The following is a 22,642-nucleotide window of genomic DNA, read 5'->3' on the forward strand; positions in this document are numbered from 1 at the left end:
ATGCTGAAATTCTAAAAACAGAAAACACCTTTAAAATGGAAAGTTAGGATTGGAAGAGCAAGCTGTTACTTCTCAAATCTTGACGTTACATTTTGAGACAAGCTTTCAATTGAAATCACTGCAGATTCCCTTGTTTCCATTTTCTAATACTTTGTGTCCCTCTTTTTCCGGAAACTGCTAGATAGCCAACCCAAAATTTTGTGTTTATTTGCCATTTATCATCATCATCATCATTATTACTATTACTATTATTATTATTATTATTATTATTATTATTATTATTATTATTATTAACTCAAATGCTTACAAGGGAAATATTGTGATTTGTTCGTATACTTTTCTGTTCCTTCTTTGGTGTGCTTTTAATATCTGTTTTGTTTGTTTGTTTCCTTTTATTGTAGTAGTTTCCAGTTCCTCATCTAGCTCAAAATATGATCCAGAAATTCTTAAAGCGGAAATTGCTACCACAAAATCTAGGGTAAGAGGGGAAAGTGGTGCTTTTAATTCCTTGTAATATAACAACCTGAAATTTCCAATGCTCCAAAGCAAGGGTCCTCAAACTTTTTAAACAGAGGGCCAGTTCCCTGTCCCTCAGACACTGTTGGGGGCCTGACTATAGTTTTTTAAAAATATGAACAAATTCCTATGCACACTGCACATATTTTATTTGTGGTGCACAAAAACAGGGAAAAAAATACAATATTTAAAATGAAGAACGATTTTAATCAACACAAAGTATTTCAATGGGAAGTATGGGCCTGCTTTTGGGTAATGAGATGGTCAGTATCGCTAATGCTCGTCCCTACAACCCAGCCTACACATGAATCTCCCTCACTCCCATGGCCCAGTCTACATGCAGGCCTTCCATGCCCCCATCCCCACAACCCAGCCTATACATGCGTCTGCCTGTACACGCCCTAATCCCCAAAACCCAGCTTATACACGTCTCCCTAACCCCCTTCCCCACAACCCAGCCTATGCATGTGCTTCCCTAACTCAGAACCCAATGACCCAGCCTGCACCTGTGTCTCCTTTAGCCCCATCCTCACGACCCAACTTGCCGCGTGTCTCCCTAACCCCCATCCACATACCCCCCAGCTTGCATGCCTGTTCTTCAACCCCAAATCCCCATGCGCCAGCCTGCCTGCGTCTCCCTACTCCCAGTCCCCACAGCCTGCCTGCGTGTCTCCCATCCCCACGACTCACTGCGGCCTTTTGCAAAAGTAACCTCTCCTCGTGCACTTTCTTGGGACAACCACGGCCCCTGACCTGCACCGACCTGAAGGGCAGTGGGAGACGAGGAGCACGCACCTGAGGGGTGGCAATTGGGAGAGCAAAGTTACCCAGAAGGATGCGGCTGGCGAGCGATCCTGTGCACACTTTGCCAACTAGGCCGCTGTGCAGCCCCTTCAGCAGCTGTGCCCGGCATTCCCACTCACCAGCAAGGTCCTGGGTCTCTGTCCGCCAAGCCCGCTCACCACAAGGTCCTAAGTCTCCCGCGTGGCTCCTGCTCGCCTTCCTTGGGCAAGCCACATGCCCCTCCAAGCAGGTTTCAGACCGGCTGGGAGAGAAGGAGGGACCTGGAGAGACAGGAAGGGGCAGCTCTTCCTCTGGGAGGAAGGGGAGGGGGAAGCGCGACGGATGGCGAGCCAAACCTGTAGCTGATGCCAGCGAGCTTCCCTCCAGGTTTCTGTCCTACAGCAACTCCGGGCATCTTACTCTCACAAGCCTGAGTGGGCCAGATTCAGGACCCTGGTGGGCCGGATGCAGCCCATGGGCTGTAGTTTGAGGACCCCTGCTCCAAAGCATGGCTTAGTGAGAATGTGCTGGTGGTTATGCTACTTACTGTGCAGGGCTAAGCCATGGTTTGGTGATGTATGAACCAGGCTAATGCACAGTGTCCATTACAAAACAACAACAACAACAACAACATTTTTATTTTTATTGATTATTGATATATCACATACATGCATCCAAGAGAAGAGTCAGCAAAATAGAAACAAATTTGAACCAAATCAAAACAAGAAGTGAATGAAAGGAAGGTAAAGTGCAAAACAAAGACCTTTGCTTCATGGCCATAATCCTACAATTTAGTTTTTCTCAATTTATAATTGCATTTACAAAAACATTAATAATTGTTTTCTTCCAACCTTAAAAGATGGTAAAACCATAACAATTGATAGTAGAGAGATTGTTCCATATACGCTATTTATTAATTTAACGTTTTCCAAAGGTTTGCAGCACTTACTTGGTTTACCTCACTTGGTAGTAAATCAAACTCATTTTCTGTGAAAGTCGAGAAATGTTTTAGGGGTTTTAAAGTAAAGTTCTGAATAAAGTAGTGGAAAATATTTGTTAAAGTAACAAAATACTTTGCTCTGTTTACATTTCAACAGGTTAATAAACTGAAGAGAGAAGTTGCCCATATGAGACAGGAACTACAGTATAAGGAAATTGGTTTCCAAACGTTGAAGAAGTAAGTTAATTATCTTCACCTGCTACCATTTTTAATTTATATCTAGTTGGGTAATGTAATGATTTGACTTAGTCTGATCCTGGGCTTGTGATTTTTGCTCTCGCCAGACTCCCCACGAGCTTGTAACCAAGATTTTTCCTATAGTTTGCCGTTCATGGTTTAATTTGATACTTCCCCTTTTCTTCCTTTATGAAAACAGACATAAGTTAACTTCCCCAGGGAAGTTCCCCTGGAGCCTTCATTACACACCTTTAGGCTCCAGGCAAAAATGTTCCTTTTTAACCAGGCCTTTGGTTGATCTTATTGATATCCAACACCCTTTTAGAATGTGGCTTTTCGGGGGGGGGGCGTTATTGGGTTATTGCTTTTGGATTGATTTTACATGTTGTGGTCTTGTTGTGAACCACCCTGAGACCTCCGGGTATAGGGCTGTGTATAAGTTGAAAGTTGAATAAATAAATAATAAACATTAACTTATTCTTCAGCCAAGAGGCTTCCAGAGCGGTTTACAAATATCAGTAATAACACAGTCGCTGCCATTTCTGAAATCTTAAATTCAATTTTTTCATTAAGTTGGAGACAGATAATAAATCCCATTGGTGTGGATTTTGAGCGGGGTACAGCACCAGTAGCTAAAAAATCACTCTTTTGACCCCCACCCCCTGAAACAAGATTCATAAAGCAAAGTCCCTTGTCTTTAGAGCTAACTAGTCTTGTTTTTCCTGTTAATAACTGTTTCTCTTCTATTTTTTACATCATCTTGAAGAATTGATATGAAAATGGCTGATACCCAAGGTGGATATAAACTTGATGAGGCACAAGCTATCTTAAGTGAAATGAAAGCTATTAAGAAGGCCATCACTTCAGGAGAGAAAGAAAAACAAGATCTCATTATGGTATGAAATTGGCTGGGTGAACTCCTCTGCTAGGCAGATCTCAAACTACCATTACAGCGACTCTGTTTCCATAACTACAAAAACAGAAATGCTTGTATGCTACTGACACATCAACTTAAATTATCAGTACAAGATCATTGTTTAAAAATCAAGGCAATATCTTTACACTAGACTTTCTGTCTCTCATACCCCCACCTTTGTAACTATGATTTAATGCATGGGTAGGCAAACTAAGGCCCGGGGGCCAGATCTGGCCCAATCGCCTTCTAAATCCGGCTCGCGGACGGTCCAGGAATCAGCATATTTTTACATGAGTAGAATGTGTGCTTTTATTTAAAATGCATCTCTGGGTTATTTCTGAGGCATAGGAATTCGTTCATTGTTATTTTTTGAAAATATAGTCCAGCCCCCCACAAGGTCTGAGGGACAGTGGACCCCTGATTTAATGTGACATGTAACTGGGCCTATGCCTTTTCACATTGTCCTAATTTGCACATAATCCTAATAATTGTTTATTAATATATGATGTATTAAACACTGAGTTAGCATTACATGTGAACCCAATTCAGTAGCTTACTTGTGCTTTATTAACTATATTCAAAATGTTGCTCATTCAACAAGATTTGTAGTTAGTCTATAAACCTTAGAGAACCTTAACTATTGCTTTGTGTTGTGTGTGAATCCAAACCTCCTCCTTAACCATTGTTAAGGAGCCATCATCACCCAAAAGCTAAAGAACCATGAGTGAAGAGCGCCAAAATATTCAAACTGTTGTCAAGGCTCAGCAACTTTTGCTGGTGCTTTTAGCTACTCTGTGACATAATAAACCAGGTAGTCTTCTACCAGACGCTTCAGTTCATTAATAGTTAATGTTAACCATGGTTTAGATAGAGCAGTGTTTCCCAACCTTGGGCCTCCAGCTGTTTTTGGACTACAACTCCCATCATCCCTAGCTAGCAAGACCAGTGGTCAGGGATGATGGGAATTGTAGTTCAAAAACAGCTGGAGGCCCAAGGTTGGGAAACACTGAGATAGAGTTATTGGTGAACCAGACCATCAGTTGATAAGTGACTGATATCCCCCTCACAGTCTATTCAGTCTTAAATTTCTCCTTCAAAGCAGGAATGAGGCAACAATAAGATGACTTTGATTTTTTCTTGTTCCAGAACCTTGCCAGGTTGACAGCTAATTTTGTGACAGACAGAGGATCACATTCAGACTTGTGGGCCAGCAATATATCCTTGGAAGACTCCAGTTTCCCATTGTCTAAGCAGTATCTTGATGCTGGTTCCCAAACTGATGTTTCTGGAAATGTATGTAAAATCTAAAATACTGTGCGAGCTTCCCTTAGTCTTGTATCCCATCTTAAGGTAAAGGTAAAGGGACCCCTGACCATTAGGTCCAGTCGTGACCGACTCTGGGGTTGTGGCGCTCATCTCGCTTTATTGGCTGAGGGAGCCGGCGTACAGCTTCCGGGTCATGTGGCTAGCAGGACTAAGCCGTTTATGGCAAACCAGAGCAGCGCACGGAAACGCCGTTTACCTTCCTGCCGGAGCGGTACCTATTTATCTACTTGCACTTTGACGTGCTTTCGAACTGCTAGGTGGGCAGGAGCTGGGACTGAGCAACGGGAGCTCACCCCATCATGGGGATTTGAACCGCTGACCTTCTGATCTGCAAGTCCTAGGCTCTGTGGTTTAACCCACAGCACCACCCACGTCCCACCATCCCATCTTAGCTGTTAAATAATGTTTTGTGGGGACCTAGTGTTTGAACCACTGCTTTGTAACATTTTATGGAAAAGATTTATAGCATATATGTTATTTCTTAATCTTTGGATGCATATGTTTAGCTTTGGCTTTGGCTCTGACTCATGTCAACATGTTTAATCTACAAAGGGGAAGATGTGTCAACACCCTTTAACTTTACTATTTGCTTCTTTAGTTTATTGTGAACACGAATAATCAATTGGCTGAGAAGGTGAGACTGCGCCTCCATTATGAAGATGCTAAGCGAAAGTAAGTGGACCTTCCCCTACTACTATTGACAATAAGCACTTAAATCCATAGTGCAGACAAACAGCTGTTTTTAAAGAGGACAAGTATGTTTAAAGGGTGCACATTTAGAACATAACATGAGGATGAATTTTTTTCTTTACAGACAGACTTCTGTCAAATATTTCTTGGAGGACTTTTTCTTTTCATGTGGAACTAATGTGCTTTTGGATCAGAATAAGTGACGATTCTATAAACTTGTATTACAGTTGTTGCAAAGTTTTTATATAGTGTTTGGTTGTCAAAGACTGATCACTAGTTTTAAGTCTCAAAGTTGGCTTGTATTATTAAAATTAAACAAAGGTATAGAACCACAGAGCATAAAAAAAAAACCAAGCCAACAGGACATGCTTAACACTATTTTAAAACAAGGGACTTTGTGAGGGCATTTTCTGAGTCTTGTTTCCACAAAAAACGTACTCCTGATTCAGATACCATGTGCCTCTTCAGTTAAATCCCAGTTACTTTAGTAATGAATAAGAAATTTATTTTAAGAGTATCAATTAAATCCCAGTTACTTTAGTAATGAATAAGAAATTTATTTTAAGAGTATGAATTCAGGTTAAGACTCCTGAGATGTGCATCCATTTTTAAATTTTATTTATTTATTTATGAAATGTCATGTTACATCTGTAGTGGATTCAGATAAGGTTTGGTCCCACTGAAATGTTGGGTTAAGCTGTTTGCTTTCCTTTTCTGATGATGTCAGATTCCCATATTTCATTAATTAGAGTAAAAATGGTTGAGAACCAATATTGTTCAGCTGCAAGTCATTGGTCTAAATCTAGGAAATCAGACTCTGCCTATCGCTCTCTCTGAGCTTCAATTCCCAATCCTTTAAATTGTAGTAACAATGTAATAAGAATAAGAATGAAAATAGCAAGGACTGGCATAATGCAAATGATAAAGAACCTTGCATATGAAAGTGTGCAGTGTGATTTTTATTTAAGCAAACTTAAGTAAAAGACTGAACTGTCTTTTCCTTCATTTGTTATAAGCTATAGGAACAAAAATTGATTTGGTGCCTGACATCCTACAATCCCCATTGACAAAATCCCCATTGACAAAACTTCCTGGTAATGCTGATATGAGTGTTACAAGCTATTATTGATTAAGCTAAAATTCCCTATCAGTGAATCCTGAACAGGTGGAATCATGGCTTTCTTTCAAGTGAAAATTGCAAAGTGAAAATTAGAGGGAGAGAATGATGCCAGATTTATAAGATGGCTTGTTTACTTTCATAAGAAGAAGAAGAAGAGTTTGGATTTGCTACCCCGCTTTATCACTACCCGAAGGAGTCTCAAAGCAGCTAACATTCTCCTTTCCCTTCCTCCCCTACTGTGCAGGATGCATAGAATGCTGTTTTATTTTTGAAGGTGGAAAGCATTCCACCTTAAGAACAAATCTGACCTCTTACCATATCCATGCTGATAGTTGACAGAAGTTATCAAATTACAGTTGAGCAATCCTCTTAGAACACACTCTTTATAAATTCACAGTGGAATTCACAGATTAGGAACTAATGCCAATGCTAATTCATCAGTGGAGCACAATGTTGGGCTTAACCAGGCAGCTGAACATTAAAATGGCTGCAAAGAAGGCTTCAGTGCAGCTTGAATGGATTTCTATTAATTATAGAATTTAAATTAATTAAGCAGCAACTTCCCTGCTATGGGAACAAGCTCAATCATTTCTTCTTTAAAAAAATAAGTGTCCTGAAATAATGGGTTCTGTGCTTTGACATGCCATCTTATGTCACTAGATTAGGACACAATTTATATATGATTGGTGAGATCTGATAAATTGTGGTGTTCAGTACTGCTCTAGTTGAATAAGCAAGGGAGCCCAACAGAAAGGTTTTTCTGAGATTGCTGGAAAATATGTGCCATGTGCAAACTTAATTGTTTTCCTTCGTCCTATAGAATAGCAAATTTGAAAATACAGTTGGCTAAATTGGATAGTGAGGCCTGGCCTGGTGTGCTGGATTCTGAACGAGACCGATTAATGTTAATCAATGAGAAGGAGGAACTTCTAAAGGAAATGAGGTTCATTAGCCCTAGGAAGTGGACTCAGGGTGAAGTGGAAAGACTGGAGATGGAAAGAAAACGTCTAGAAGAAGATCTTCAAACTGCAAGAGATACGCAAAGTAAAGCTTTAACAGAAAGGTACATTTAACATATTTACTTTGTTTAAATAGTAAAAATTGATTATTTTCTTCTGTTCTTGTGGACTAGAAAACTCATTACAGCCACTTGCATCTAATAAAACTGTTACAGGTGCTTGCATCTGAGTGTAATTTAATTGCATTTGTTACAGTCTTTTGTTTTGTTTACTTTATCTATACCTATAATAAAAATGTAAGAATGTCATCGCACTGCAATTCACTTAGCCACAGGCAGGTGATGTTGCAAACTACAGTGTGTTAACAGCCCTGAGTGAGCTGCTGGACCATTGAAGCAGCTTCAGAGGGGATGATGCAGGCAAGCTGCAGAGGATGAGTCATGAAAGGCTGGGGCAACTCCTCAACAGTCGTCCTTCTCTGCTGCTGCTGTTGCCACTGACCACCTTGCTGAAGACACCCTTTAAGCCTTCTTCCATGAGTGGGACTGTTGCTGAGAAGGTGTCCTGGCCTCTCATGACTCTTCCTTCATGACTTGGCCTAGGCTCTTTGCTGCCGCCTTGCCGCTTCACAGGAGAAGGTCTAACGAGAATGAAGGCTTCCTCTGTGACTCACCTGCATCAATTAACTGCCACTTTTGGTCTCCCTTCTGTGGCGTTTTTCTTGTTGGGTTGACTATTCATCTCACTTGGTTGTGAGCTAGAGGTCTCCACCCCTGGCCTATGTGAACCTTCAGGCAGGACCTGAGTGCAGGACTTGAGTGCTGGTTCCCAACAACTGGTATTCAAAAGCCTCTGGCAGTGGAAGTACTTCCATAATGACTAGTATCCAGTGATAGCCTTCTCTTTCATGAGTTTGTCTTAACCTCCTTTTTAAAGTTGCTTAAGTTGGTGGCCAATACAGTATCATTTGACAGCAAATTCCACAGTTTAATTATGTGTGGTGTGAATAAGTTCTATTTGTCTGTTCCATGTTTTCTTGTATTTGACTTCGTATGATCCCAAGTTCTAATATTACAAGAGAGTGAGAATACTAAAACCTGGGGTTTACCAGCCACAATCTTGGTTCTGGTCTCTAGTCACTTAAGATATCTGTTGACATAAGTGACATTCTTCCTGACATTTGTTTCAACCTTGCAATGAACAGGCATGAGATGGCAAAAAGTGTCATCTAATGGTGTGAATCTCTATAAAGTTGATGTGTTCAGCTGCTGCATTCAACATCAGTGTCCCCAATAAACACGGAAATTGATATGGAAATGGGGCTTTCTTGTGCTGTCTTACTTGGATTTAGGCAGAAGCAAGGCTCACATCTCCAAAGAAACATTAGAATTGTAGCTATATTTAAACTCAAATGTTTCTTTTAAATGTTATCCCCATAGGAACTAAAGTTTTGGGAGGGATGCAGTTTGACAACAAGACTATCAAGCACGTAAAAGCTGCCGCTTTTCACACTCTGTCTCCTGTAAATCATTTGGTTAGTAAAAGAATTATATTTGGTGACTGGATCTTGTGAGACTGCATCACCATTTCAGCTGTAGATTAAGCCCCATGGGAAGGTGCAGTAGTAACAAGGTGAAAAGCCTCTCTGTAATTGCCATTCTTTAGACTTGGTGTGTGGGTGGATAGTACTTTGAGTCTGCAATGATGTTTCTGACAGTCAGGCTTTTCTCGCTAAAAATGACTTGAACATGCTGTCCTTTATCTTATTTTATTTTTTGTGCATGATTTTATAGGCTTCTTTTTGTGCATAACTAACAGCCATCCCACACAAATGAACTAAAAACGTGTTTGTGGGGTTTAAAACCTCCTGACATCTGAAAAATTCAAGAATCCTAAGTGCATGTGATATTTATTCATCTCCTGCTGCCCTCTAGCTATTTGAATGCTGTCTAGATGAGAAAGAGGGACACACACAACTCTTTTTCTAAAAATACCACTTGATGCTTATTGAGGTGGTGCTGCTTAGTTACAGACGGCCATTTTCTCAAACATTCTGCTACACGCATCTTCCACTGGGACTATTTAATACATTTGGGTGAGGTGTGTACTGTGCTCCATGTTTTACTCCCCTTAATTTTTTTAAAATCATTAATGTTTTTCCTATTATTCTTCCTTCCAATGTACCTATTCTTATAGGGCAACTGCTGAATTGATTGATGGTTGGGGAACTTTGTTCCCACTCAGGCTGCTTTAATAGATAGCGTTCAAAAAGAACATGAGAAATCTCTGATTGAATCTATCCTGAATAGTTCTACAGATCTCAGGGCCTTTTTAAAAGTCAAACTTTTAAGAAAACAATTTCCAACAACTGTTCTCATATTAGTAGAATGTTGTGTGGGTGGTACAGCATCACAGTTACATCCCAAAATTGAAGAGACCACTAAAGGCATTGAGTGGATTCTGAGTTATCTTCTAGGGACCAACAAACTCCTATAGCAGGCTCATCCTGCTTAATGGTTTTATTTAAAATTAAGCAGTATCCAGAAATTAAGGTTTTCTAGCAAGCTTCATGCTTCCTTTCAAGGGAGGGGAAGGCTGTTCCAAGGTATTTGTGTGGTGATAGGCTTTCCTCTGGTTCAGCATCAACAATAGAAACTGTCATAGAAGCAATAGGGTAGTTTCTTCTAGATGCTATAGAGCTACACTGTACGACCAGTCTCTGCTGCAACTCTTTAGTGGGATTTATTGCTATCCCAACAGTGTAGTAGCCCCTTGTTGTGGAGGGAACTGTGAGGGTGAAGAAGGCTAGAGTCCTAAAAAAAACATGTGGTGCCTCCAGCCTTACAGTCCCCATGTTTCTTGAAAAGAGGTAGGGGAAAGGACCAACTAATGGGCAACTGGATACAGTAGAATATAAAGTAGAATGTGTTTAAATAGGTGGATGGGAAAGGGAAGGAACTCAGATAGGTGTACAATTTTAGTCAGCGTGTAAGGAACATATTAAGCTCCTGCTTTCTGTTCTCAGTCTTCTCTCAGTGGGGAAAGGTCATGGCTCATTGATGTACACCTATGCTTTGCATGCAAGAGGTCCAGGGTTAATCCTGAGCCATCTGCAAGTAGGGCAGTGAATGTCCCCTGACTGAAACCTTGGATAGCTGCTGCCAGTCAGTGCAGACAGTGTTAGAATTCCTGCTCCATGATTGCAGTCATGGGATTTTTGTCTATCACATGATGGTGTATGTTTTGACTCCACAGAGTGGGAAGTGACGGAGACAGCATGTTTGTGTTGCTGTGTTCCATGAAGTGGGACTATTGTCCTTTGTTTTTTCTCTTTGCTGTCTGATGCTAGAGAGAGAGGGAGTCATGTTGCAGTGCTCCGTGTGTGTTTATATGTAAATAAAGTAGATTAGCCAAAATGCTGAGTTGCTGAGGTCTGTTACAGAAGCTGCGAAGACTCCGCGGATCCCTAAGTGTGCCGATGTCTGTTGGCATTGGTCGCTGTGATGTTCGGGCAGAAGAAAGCTTTTGAGGCTCCCGAACGATCGACCAGGAGGGAGGGAACATGCCAGTTGGGCATGTGTCTCTGCCAGGGTCCTACTCGAAAGTAGGACGAGCTCCTGACAACCAGTACTCTACTGAGCTAGCTGGACTCTATATAAAGCAGCTTCCGGTGTTCCTGGTTGCTTCTCCCTTCATCTCGATAATCTCCTGAGTCTCTCACTCCTTTGTTCTCTCTTCAGTCTTTCCACTCTTGTAAGAATTTGTTCCACCTCTGACTTAATCTCCTCAACCCACACCATTATGGCAGCTCCTAACAGCCAAAAAAGGGATATGTTCTATACAAATAGTGGTGGGGTATATTATAAAGAGTTTCAGATGCACTTATGGTCCTGCACTGCTTGTAGTTTGGCTGTTTTCCCATGTGAACTACCAGTAAATGTATGCCCCTTGAATCCTCTAAAAGTCGTGCGGAGTTCTGAGGAACAGTCTTGTCATTGTGAAACAAGTGCATGTCATTGTGGGGTGCTTGCCATTGTGAAACAAGACCTCAAGTCTGGGTTCTTTTAATGTTTTTAGCATGAACAGGTCCTTCTAAGAACTGAGTGTGCAACAGCAAGGTTCTACATTTTTACACTCATTTAACACTGGAGCATTCTCTGCTCCCCACCCCTGCCTCTGGCAAGCTCAAATCTCAAGGTGACCCTTGTTCTCCTTTCTGTCGTATAATAATACAGCGTGGCTTTAATGTACCTTAGATGTGACAGGTTTGAACGTTCATTCACAATGGAAAAAACTTATTTTTTCTTAGCTTTTTGAAATTGTCTGACCTATTCTCTCATCTCCAAGAAATATTATTAAGTGTTCTCTTTAAAACAACTCTTGTATTCAGTCTGTTCACATAAGGAAGTGAGAGACAATCCTCCTGAAACACCTTACATATTTTTGGGTCCCTGCCAGGAAACACTAATCTTGCTTATGTAACAGATCTTTTTTTTCTTCCTGAATAGTTTGCATACCTTTTGCAAAGACGAATAATGTAGAGAAGGTCAGGTGCCTTCTGTACGCAAAGCTAACATGGCTGGTGATACTTTTTAGTTTTCAAAACTGCCTTAAAGTTCTCTACAACCAACAAATCTTAAACTGCACCTGAAAGTGTGAAGCCAGAAGTGCAAGATGCGTCTGAAGTGCAAGATGCCGAAGAATTGTGAATTTCAGAAATTAAAAATAGTAATAAAGGAATAGTTATATAGATAGGAAGTTTCTTCGGGTGACACCCATTATTCTTATTCTGATCTATTTGACGTAACATTTATTGAGTTACACTATAATTGCTTTTAAAATGTTATGTAGCAAGAAGCTTTTGATGTGAAGTTGAACGTGAATATTAAGAACAAAATGCTGCTTTAACAAAATGCTGCTATAGACAGGGATTTGGAGATGACACCCTGCCCGTCTTCAGGACATTGCATTGGAAGGGCTTACTATGGCCCCTTAATAGGATAATGCTTTGAGTTGCATTTTAAGCTGTTTTTTTCCTGTTTGCAGATTGAAATTAAATAGTAAAAGAAACCAGTTGGTCCGAGAACTAGAGGAAACAACACGATTAATGGCAATGTTGCACATCCAGCTGAAAAAGTAAGTTTCCCACAGGCTCCTTACACATACTTCACATGAATATCGGCTGTATACTCCTACAATTCTGTCTTATGGGAAACATGTTTCCAAAACTGGTTTGAAAACGGACTTGCTGCCAATCATGAAACAGCACCACTTCTTTGTACCATCTGCTGCTGTGTTAACTTTGGGATTGAAATAGTGTTGCAAAATGGTGTTTTCAAACATTGCTCTTTACTTGAAATACAAGTAATAACATAAAGAAGAGTCCTGATGAATTGGATATTGTGATTCACCTAGCTCAGTGTCCTTTTCCCATCAATGGCCCACTGCTGGGCTTGCGAATCTCACAAGCAGGGCATGAATGAAACAGACCTCTTATTTTTTTAAACCCTTAGTGACTGGTATTCAGCGGCATATAGACTTTTACCATAGGCGTTCCATTAACCCATCATTACTAATAGCCATCGATAGTTCCATTAATCTGTCTGACCCCCTTTTAAAGCTATTGAAAGTAGTGATCACTATACCCTGAACTGTCAGTTCCATAGATTATTTGTGTATTGTGTGGAAAAATCCTTTATCTGTTTGATCTTCCTTAAGTGACCTTGCACTGCAGTATTAGGAAAAGGAGAAAAAACTTCATCCGGTTTCCCCAGTGTTTTGAACCCGCCCAAAATTATAACCCCCTGAACATTAGCATGAGCAGATGCTTTTTGCTTTGGTGCAGAAAAGCAGCATTTGGTTTGCAATATATGTCTCAACCCCATGACAACCCAGTAACTACTATAAGGAGATGCAACTGGAGATGCAGGGAGCTGATGTGTGGCTGTGGGGCACAATACAGCAACATGTCTCCTCCTGTACAATTTAGATATCAACACAATATGGGGCTAGGATCTTATTGCATGCACCTAGCAGGTACTGTTATACAAAATGCATCTGTATTTATTTCATTTACTTGCTATTCTATCTTGCTTTTTGATTGCATTTAGGCTGTTTTTTTAAAAATAGGAAGCAGTTGATAATTGCTTTTAAATAATTTTTTCCTCGTCTTAAATATTATTCAAACAAAATGAAGCATCAACACACACACAGAGAGAGAGAGAGAGTTTGGGATATCATATATATTCATAGGAACAAGATGGGTTTTTGCATGACAATGGAAGGTCATCAAGAAGTGGGAATCTGATGGATTTCCCAGCACACAAAGTTCCAGAGTCTGTTTAATTAAGACTTAAGAGTTTGTTGTCTCTTCACTCAATTTATGTCCTGCTCAAGGTAATGTCTCTCCTTATCCTGCACAACAACCCCATTAATGGCTTAGACTTACAAACTGTGGCTGGGTGGGAATTTGAACCTAGGTCTCCCTGGTACTAGTTAGGACACTCCAGCTGCTATACCACACTCTTCGTTGCATCTTTCATCTCAGTTATATTGTTCTCTCTTTTTTGCAGCCTGTCATCTAGCATGCTTTCCCTGTCTTCTGGCAGCAGTCCTGGCTCTCTCGCATCCAGCAGGGGATCTCTGGTCACCTCAAGCCAGGATTCTTCAACCTCAGCCAGCTTTACTGATCTGTACAATGAACAGTTTGAGCAGCTGGACTCTGACTACCAGAGCAAAATGGACATGTTGCTTCTGGAGAAAGCCACTGGTTTTCGGCCTTCAGGCTGCATCACTACTATCCATGAGAATGAGGTGGTGAAAACTCAGAAAACTGATGTTGCTAACCGTTTTCAGGCCCTGAGATCCTTATCTGGGACACCAAAATCATTGACTTCTTTGTCTCCAAGGTCATCTCTCTCTTCTCCCTCTCCACCTTGTTCACCACTAGTGATGGACCCATTCTTCACAGGCGATACCTTCACGGGTCAAATGGATTTTGAAGATACTGACATAAACAGTGGTCTTTCTGAACTTAGTCTAAACACTGCAAGTGGCAGGAAGTACAAACTGGAAGAATCTAAGACTGGTGTCAAACATCTAGACCAAGGTAGAGTGACTATTGCCCACTTCCTCACATTCGGCCAAATTATTTCCCCCCTTTCAAAACTGATTTTATTTAACAATACTTTTAAAATAAAACAGCCTATAAAGCAAGGAACAAATGTAAAAATAAAAAAACCTTTTTAGATATACTAACCATTATAGGTGGAGACATTAGTGTAGGTGAAATTTTGTTATTAATGTGTGTCCAAAAAGAAGATACATTTAATGTATTTGGTATCCATAAGCTACAATATGTTCTTGAAAGTGGGAGAGGAGTTGGTCAAACATAAAAGCAACAACTTAGATGCAAACAGGCTGCTTCTGGCACACCTGTTTCCAATTGAAAGAGAAATAGTTGACACTGCAACTTAGTTATTTCTTTCTTTTATGGAAATGTTTTATATACTGCTTTCCATTTAGCACAACAAAACGGTACACAGTTTATGAGTGCAAAGGATTCTAAAATCTTAATCAAGCAGCAGCATCAAATCTGTATGTAGACGGCACACTCTAGGTGGATTCAGACAACCATCCTGTTGTCAGTGACTCTTTTTAAAGTAGTGTGGCATTAGGATTGCTGCTTATATAACAACAACAACAATTATTATTATTATTATTATTATTATTATTATTATTATTCCTCACCCATCTGGCTGGGTTTCTCCAGCCTCTCTGGGTGGCTCACAGCACATATCAGAACATACTAAAATATCAAACATTAAAAACTTCTCGATACAGGGCTGCCTTTAGATGTCTTCTAAAAGTCAGTTGTTTATTTCCTTGACATCTGAAGGGAGGGTGTTTCACAGGGAGAGTGCCACAACCAAGAAGGCCCTCTGCCTGGTTTCCTGTAACCTTGCTTCTTGCAGCAGAAGTCCAGTGTCTGGGCTGAATGATGGGGGTGAAGATGCTCCTTCAGGTATACTGGGCCGAGGCCGTTTAGGGCTTTAAATGTCAGCACCAACACATTGAATTTTGCTCAGAAACACACTGAGAGCCAATGAAGATCCTTTAGGACTGGTGTTATATGGTCCCAGTGGCCACTCCCAGTCACCAGTCTAGCTGCTGCATTCTGGATTAGTTGTAGTTTCTGGGTCACCTTCAAAGGTAGCCCCATGCAGTCCAAGCAAGAGATAACCAGAGCATGCACCACTCTGGTGAGTCAGTCTGCTGGCAGGTAGTTACAGCTTTGAGTCCAAAATGACTCACAAAATGGTGACAAAGAGTCCACAACAAGATGGCCACAGAGCTTTTATTTTGTGAGCTTGCTGAAGGACTGGCATGTTGGAACTCTTTAGGTATTGCACAGTCCACCTACCCTATAGACTTACTTGCTAATCTGTGAAAGAGCACCAAGTAGAATTTCAGTTAGTATCTCTAAGGTTTTGTTGTGTTAAGTAAGCAACATATTAATGGGTCACATAACCCTGATCAAGGAAAGATACTGGAATAGTGTTTGCCTTTAACATGGTGCCCTGAGCTTTTCCCTTCTCTTTTGAGCAATGGCCACGTTTGTAGTATGAAATGGTTATTATTCCCATTAGATCTTGCTAGTAATTAGTCTTAACCTTTCTTGGCTCCTTGAGAATGGCTGTGGCTGTTAAAGTGAAAGCTATAAGGCGCTAAGCAGATTAAGTGATTTGGGGTTGTTATTCAGTCAGCAGACATAATAATCACCACAGGTAGTTTATTTCAGGGCAGTAATGAGGAAAGCATCCACTCCCTGGGTTCTGCTCACACAGCTTAGAGTAGCGCAAAAGCTGCATGATTGAGTTACAGCCTGGCCTCCTGGGATCATGTGTCCTCACATGTTCTTGTAAGTAGAACTAAATAGCATATTCCCCAAATCTCCAACACCCCTTCTTTAGTGAAATCGTGTTTTTCCCCAAAGCTTTTTCTGCTCCCCAATTTCAGTATCTTTTATCTAGTTTAATTAACTTGAACAATGGAATTTGCCTTTGCTTATGTGCAATTAAAAACTATCATCCAGATTTTTAAAAATAATAATGAAGTAGGGCTTTAAAGGGGGGGCAGGAGATAGAATGAACCTGTATTGGGAAAATATTTAATTAGAATAATTTCTGTCACACTTACTGGATTTTCCTGAGAAGCCACAAAGGTTGCATTCTTAAAAGACTGCAAATCTGTAGGTCCCATGTAGAGAAGTATTACCAATAGTGAGCAGCTTAAGGTAAGAGTCATGAAGGTGAGTTGTAGAACATGCTATTGTCTTTAGGATAGTAGAACAACTGAGGCCAAGAATTAATTTACGGTGGGCTCACATACTGTCTTGACAATCAGTGTACAGAACTACTGTAATTGGCAGGCTGCATTTGACTTGCTGTGTTGGCCTTGTCTTATTTATCTGATCATCTCTTTGTCTGTTCTCCAGAACATCTGCACAACTGACATCTATTTTTAAAAAACATTCTTGATCTTAGCATATGAAAGTGGTGTATACTGAGTCAGCCCCTTGGTTCCTCTAGCTCAGTACCGTCTATCTGCAGCACTTTTCCAAGACTTTGTCAGAGTAGTCAACACGCTGCCCTTCAGATGTTGGTAGACTCATAGCTGCCATCAGTATCTGCTACTCTGGCCAGTGGTCAGAGAAGATTGGAATTTTAATCCAACATCTGGTGGGCTCCACGTTGGCTACCCCTGCCTTAGGCAAAGTTTTTTGTTTTTTAATTCCCAGTATAACAGACTTGGTTGTAAACATTTTTAAACTTCTGTATATTGTCTAAATAAAGGGTTCTTTTTAAGGGGATAACAACATACAAATTAAGGATTAGTCTTTCACTTGCTGATGCATCCAACTCATGATAAAAATGATCAAAACTCCTTTCCTCCCTCTGTTTTTGTAGGTGTAAGTATGGTTGAAGGAGCTGCACTGAAGACAGCCTGTGTATCAGCTGCAGTGTCAGATGAGTCTGTGGCTGGAGACAGTGGAGTGTACGAAGCATCGGTGCAAAGGTACTCTTATGTATTACATGGTATACATCCTAACCAGATCAGACAGTGCGACAAGGGAGCTTCCAGGATTTACTGTATTTTTCCATCTATAAGACACCCCCATGTATAAGACCTCCCCCTATTTTTGCGGACTCAATTTTAAGAAAATGAGGGGAGATGACCCAGAGTTGTTGAGTTTCTCTCCCCCACGCAGCTGCAGGCAGGAAACACTCCCTGATGCATAGTGGCATCAGGGGAAGTTGCGCTCCTGCCAACTGGCTGGCAGGCGCACTGCTTCTCCCCCCACTCAATCCACTATCTATGTATAGGACGACCTCAGTTTTTTGACATGATTTTTGAGTCAGAATCCTCATCTAATAACTGGAAGAATACAGTATTTTTTGTGTGTGTGGAATGATTCACCCAACTCAACCCCAGTATTGCAGACTTTATGCCATCTAAATGTTCTCTTTTTTCCAGGCCTTGTGTGCCAGAAGCTATTGTGTTTGACAACGAAGATGCAACTAAGACTGCTAAAGTTCAAATTTCAATGAAGTAAGCTGAGTTATTTCTCCAGTGTTTTGAACTAATATCTTAATTCATTTCCAATACTTCTCCCACTCTGGAGTCTTTTATATTGTGCAAATAACTTTCAGTGTTCAACATTTCATGTAATCTTTAGTTAAATAAATGGCATAAAAATATTTTTTGGATTTGCGTATCTGTGGTGTTGATGGGGGAATATTGCTGACTTGATGACAGGGCCTCAGAGTACAGGCCTCTGGTACTTCTTAATACAGTATCCCTTGCTTATTTCAGCATAGTGTAAGTCGTGGGGGAAATCTAACTGCATGATGGGCTGCCTGCTTTGAATACATTTCCCTCCACCATATTGTTAACAATGTTAAACATTTGTATTCACTATTATAGGCAGAAAGTGAATTTCCCAGTCCTATTTTGCATTTTAATGGACCCCTGAGTAAATTAATTCTGATTTGCCAAAAAGTTTTGTCACTCCATCTAGCAATTTTGTCTCTCCCTAATCCTAAACTTAATTACTTAAATTAAATCCTACTGTGTTTGGTGGTAAATATTATTGTGGTTGTAGACCTGTAGTCCAATCCTATGTGTGTGCATTCAGAAGTGAGTTCTACTGTTTTCGGCTAGTCTAAGAGTACACAGCTCTGAAAATCAGAAAGTGTCTTAGAATATCAACAACCTCTTTTGTGATTAGGGTCATTTCTAACACTGCCTACAGTTATATTTTCTCTTTATTTTCCAATTTAGGTATGATGAGAAAAATAAGCAGTTTGCAATATTAGTTGCCCAGATGAATAATGTGCCTGTTCTCCTGCCACAGCAAGACCAGAAAGTGTAAGTAAGTGGAATGACATGCTGGACATGCCTGTATAAGATTGTGGGAAGGAGAGGGGGAGAGGGAGACAGAGAAATCAGTATTGAATAAGCTGACAATCAAAAGATAGATAAGTGCCAACTTTAGCATATGGCATAGGAAATTGGAATTATTTTCTAAAATTTGTTTCATTCCTGTGTGCTTTTGCAGATTCATTGTCTTTGGGCTAATTTGTTATGAAGGCAATTGACCAGCTCATAAAGGATCCATTTTATTGCTTGCAAGTGTGATTTCCCAAATATGTTTACTTCAGTTGTGAAGTAAAACTGTTTGTTGTTGTTTATGTTGTTGTTACCCTAAACTTTAGTTAAGGAGTCTTGTTGGGCTGCAATCCTATACACATTTACATGGGAGTAAGCACCACTGAACATGGGGAGGGACTTGGTTCTGAATAGACATATACAGTGGTACCTTGGTTGTCAAACGTAATCCATTCTGGAAGTCTGTTCAACTTCTGAAACGTTTGAAAAACAAGGCGCCCCAGAAACAATAACCGACAGTTGCGTCAGATGTTTGGCTTCCGAAAAACGTTTAAAAACCAGAACACTTACTTCAAGGTTTTCGGCATTCGGGAGCCAAAATGTTCGAATACCAAAGCGTTCAAGAACCAAGGTTCCACTGTATAGGATTGCGCTTGTTAAGTCAGCTATAGTGCTTTATAGGTACAAAAATTATATTCAATTAAAGTCCCCACTCCTAGAATGCATTCACAATTTAACTTGAAATGAAAAGAACAGTGCTTCCAAATGTATGAAATAAGAGTTTCCACACTACATCACTCTTTTGGGGTATAATCTCCATAACTGAACATTATGGCTACTCATTATCCTCTAGTGTGAGGAACGAAACAGCAAACTACTCTATCTAGCATAAAGGACTTCTGCTTGTGCAATGGGACTTCCACCCCACTTCCTGCACACCCCTAACCTCCTCCCAAAAAAAAATTCACTCTGGAGGGATAGTGGGAAACCCAAAGCAAGTTGGGTTGAGTGTTCAGGATGGAGGAGAGGAAGTCCTATTGCAGATGCAGAAGTTCTTTCACTTAAAATAAGTTGGAGTTCTTGTTATTAAATATACCAAGAAAAAAGCATACCAAGAACTCAGGCCAATGTAAGTTTCAATCTCTATTTGAATTTGTAATTCTTGTCAGAATACATACCGTATTTTTTGCTCTATAAGACTCACTTTTTCCCTCCTAAAAAGTAAGGGGAAATGTGTGTGCGTCTTATGGAGTGAATGCAGGCTGCGCAGCTATCACAGAAGCCAGAACAGCAAGAGGGATTGCTGCTTTCACTGCACAGCGATCCCTCTTGCTGTTCTGGCTTCTGAGATTCAGAATATTTTTTTCCTTGCTTTCCTCCTCCAAAAACTAGGTGCGTCTTGTGGTCTGGTGCGTCTTATAGAGTGAAAAATACGGTACTTTTGAATGGATTAGTTTTTGGCACTATTGATTTGTGAGTAGGGACCACTCGCACCATTGAAACTTACATTGGCCTGAGTTCTTGGTGTGCTTTTTTCTTCGAAGTTCTTTCACTAGCATTGGATACAACCCATACACAGGAAATAGGATGGTAAATTTCACAATGCAGTGGTATATATTGGTATAATTGGATGCTCTGCTGAATCATAATTTCAGTAGTGCTGGATCCAAAGCATTCCCATTCACCTGACACACACCCAGTTTAAGGAGTGGGGTAGAAGAGGGGAGTACACCGCTGTAATGCTGGGAAACCTCTTTTCCTCCAGCTACTCTGCCTTTTCTGCCTTGGCTGGTACAGGACTTAGAGGAGCATGGGGTTTAGTAGCTGTAACAATCACAGATTGTCCTTCTATCTGTCCTCATTGAATAGCTCAGCTGGTACAAAAGAAGCCTCTGTAAAATACAAAAGTTAGAAGGAAACTTCCATGGAGCACATACAAGCAAAGCCGCAAATGTTAAAAGCATTAACTGACCCAGCTTGGTTTGCTTTTAAAGAGTACTCGTCTTGAAAATATTTTCTCGGAAGCAGAGGAAATTAACTATAGTAGTTCCGAGTCAAGATTAAGCATAAACTGGAGTTAATAAATGGTTTAATGGATTAATGCATGCATTATCTGATTATAGTCTATTTGTAAATGTTTTTCTCTGCAAAAGAACAGTAATGAATAGTTCTGGGAAACTGGATAATTATCTGTCCTAATGTCTTCCCATAAGGGAATTTCAGCAAGCTGTTGTTTGCTTTATGTAGATCATGTGGCTCATCACAGTTTTCTGTCTCTCTTCTGTCTGTGTACAAAAGATGGGAGAAAATAATCCAAGACAGAAACAGAGGTTTTTAGACAGTCTTTCCCAGATATTTTCACATGCCTGTAGCTCGTACACAATCTTCCTGTCTTTAATTTCTGACTAAATTATGCTAATAAATGAACTTTCATATATTTCATCTTGCCAGCTCTGTATGATAGCTATCCAACAGAAACCCTGCTGAAATAATTAGACGTTGTAAAATAGCAGGTATACAATATGGCTACTGTTTCAGGGCAAGTATACAGCAGTATAGTGCTCATTATTATATTTGGGATTGATCCTGTTGCTTATGCTAAGTTCTTGTGTGGGGACGCTGTGCTGAACTGTAATATTCTCCACATATGCTTGTAAAGTAAATAATGCTGATTATAGCTATTTTTCAACAGGAGTGTTCGTGTGGCTATTCTTCCTTCTTCTGAAAGCACAAGCTGTTTGTTCCGCACAAGCCTAATGGAAGCATCAGACAATCTAATTTACAATGAATTATTTTGCGTTGCAATCCCTTATTCTGTATTACGACAGAAGACATTAAGGATTGATGTCTGCGCTTTGAATAAGTACCACCTTGAAGAATGCTTGGTTAGTGTTTGTTTATGCTGTTGGCTTAATGCTTTTAGTGTTTAAACTATCATTTGACTGATAGTTAGGGTTCCCTGTATAACTATTACATTATCAGACAGAAATTTGTAACTATTTTCTGGAAAGTAATAATTTTATTTATTTATTTATTTATTTATTTATTTATTTAATGCCGTTATATCCCTCCTTTTAAGGTATTTGTATCAGTGTTTATTGATACAAGGATAATACAAACTGCAAACCAATGAAAACAAGCTCATATATTAAACAACTAGAGCTGTAATCCTAACCATGTCTACTCAAAAGCAAGTCCCATTTAGTCCCATGGTGCTTGTTCCTAGGTATATGGGCTTAGGACTGCAGCCCGTTATAATAGAGACATCTGTTATAAGAGAGACGTCTTACTTTGAGAGACGGCTTGGCGTTCCTCGCTGTTCATTGATTTGTTTGATTCTTTGTTTGACTCTGATACATATAAATGTAACGGTAAAGGGACCCCTGACCATTAGTTCCAGTCGTGACCGACTCTGGGGTTACGGCGCTCATCTCGATTTATTGGCCGAGGGAGCTTCCAGGTCATGTGGCCAGCATGAATAAGCTGCTTCTGGTGAACCAGAGCAGTGCATGGAAACGCCATTTACCTTCCCGCCGGAGCGGTACCTATTTATCTACTTGCACTTTGATGTGCTTTCAAACTGCTAGGTTGGCAGGAGCAGGGACCGAGCAACGGGAGCTCACTCCAACACAGGGATTTGAACCGCCGACCTTCTGATCGGCAAGTCCTAGGCTCTGTGGTTTAACTCACAGCGCCACCCGCAT

The 22,642-nt window shown here is 40.3% G+C and overlaps 1 protein-coding gene across 3 annotated transcripts in view; it reads left to right on the plus strand.

Annotated features, from left to right (window-relative positions):
• The window catches only part of WWC1 (WW and C2 domain containing 1), an 82,776-nt gene that overhangs the window by 46,234 nt on the left and 13,900 nt on the right, over positions 1 to 22,642 (plus strand). For all 3 annotated transcript variants that reach the window (XR_014520558.1, XM_083481814.1, XM_083481815.1), the window contains 12 exons: positions 402 to 478; positions 2,397 to 2,476; positions 3,243 to 3,372; positions 4,539 to 4,685; positions 5,317 to 5,390; positions 7,349 to 7,591; positions 12,534 to 12,623; positions 14,060 to 14,595; positions 17,456 to 17,564; positions 18,024 to 18,098; positions 18,831 to 18,917; positions 21,631 to 21,823. Coding sequence is in view for 2 of the 3 variants with exons in the window: in XM_083481814.1 (XP_083337940.1) it covers positions 402 to 478; positions 2,397 to 2,476; positions 3,243 to 3,372; positions 4,539 to 4,685; positions 5,317 to 5,390; positions 7,349 to 7,591; positions 12,534 to 12,623; positions 14,060 to 14,595; positions 17,456 to 17,564; positions 18,024 to 18,098; positions 18,831 to 18,917; positions 21,631 to 21,823 (1,841 nt within the window). In the remaining variant the exon portion in view is untranslated. The remainder of the gene's footprint in view (positions 1 to 401; positions 479 to 2,396; positions 2,477 to 3,242; positions 3,373 to 4,538; positions 4,686 to 5,316; positions 5,391 to 7,348; positions 7,592 to 12,533; positions 12,624 to 14,059; positions 14,596 to 17,455; positions 17,565 to 18,023; positions 18,099 to 18,830; positions 18,918 to 21,630; positions 21,824 to 22,642) is intronic.

The sequence above is a fragment of the Podarcis liolepis genome, assembly GCF_965112155.1.
Source record: "Podarcis liolepis genome assembly, chromosome: 2".
NCBI lineage: Eukaryota > Metazoa > Chordata > Lepidosauria > Squamata > Lacertidae > Podarcis > Podarcis liolepis.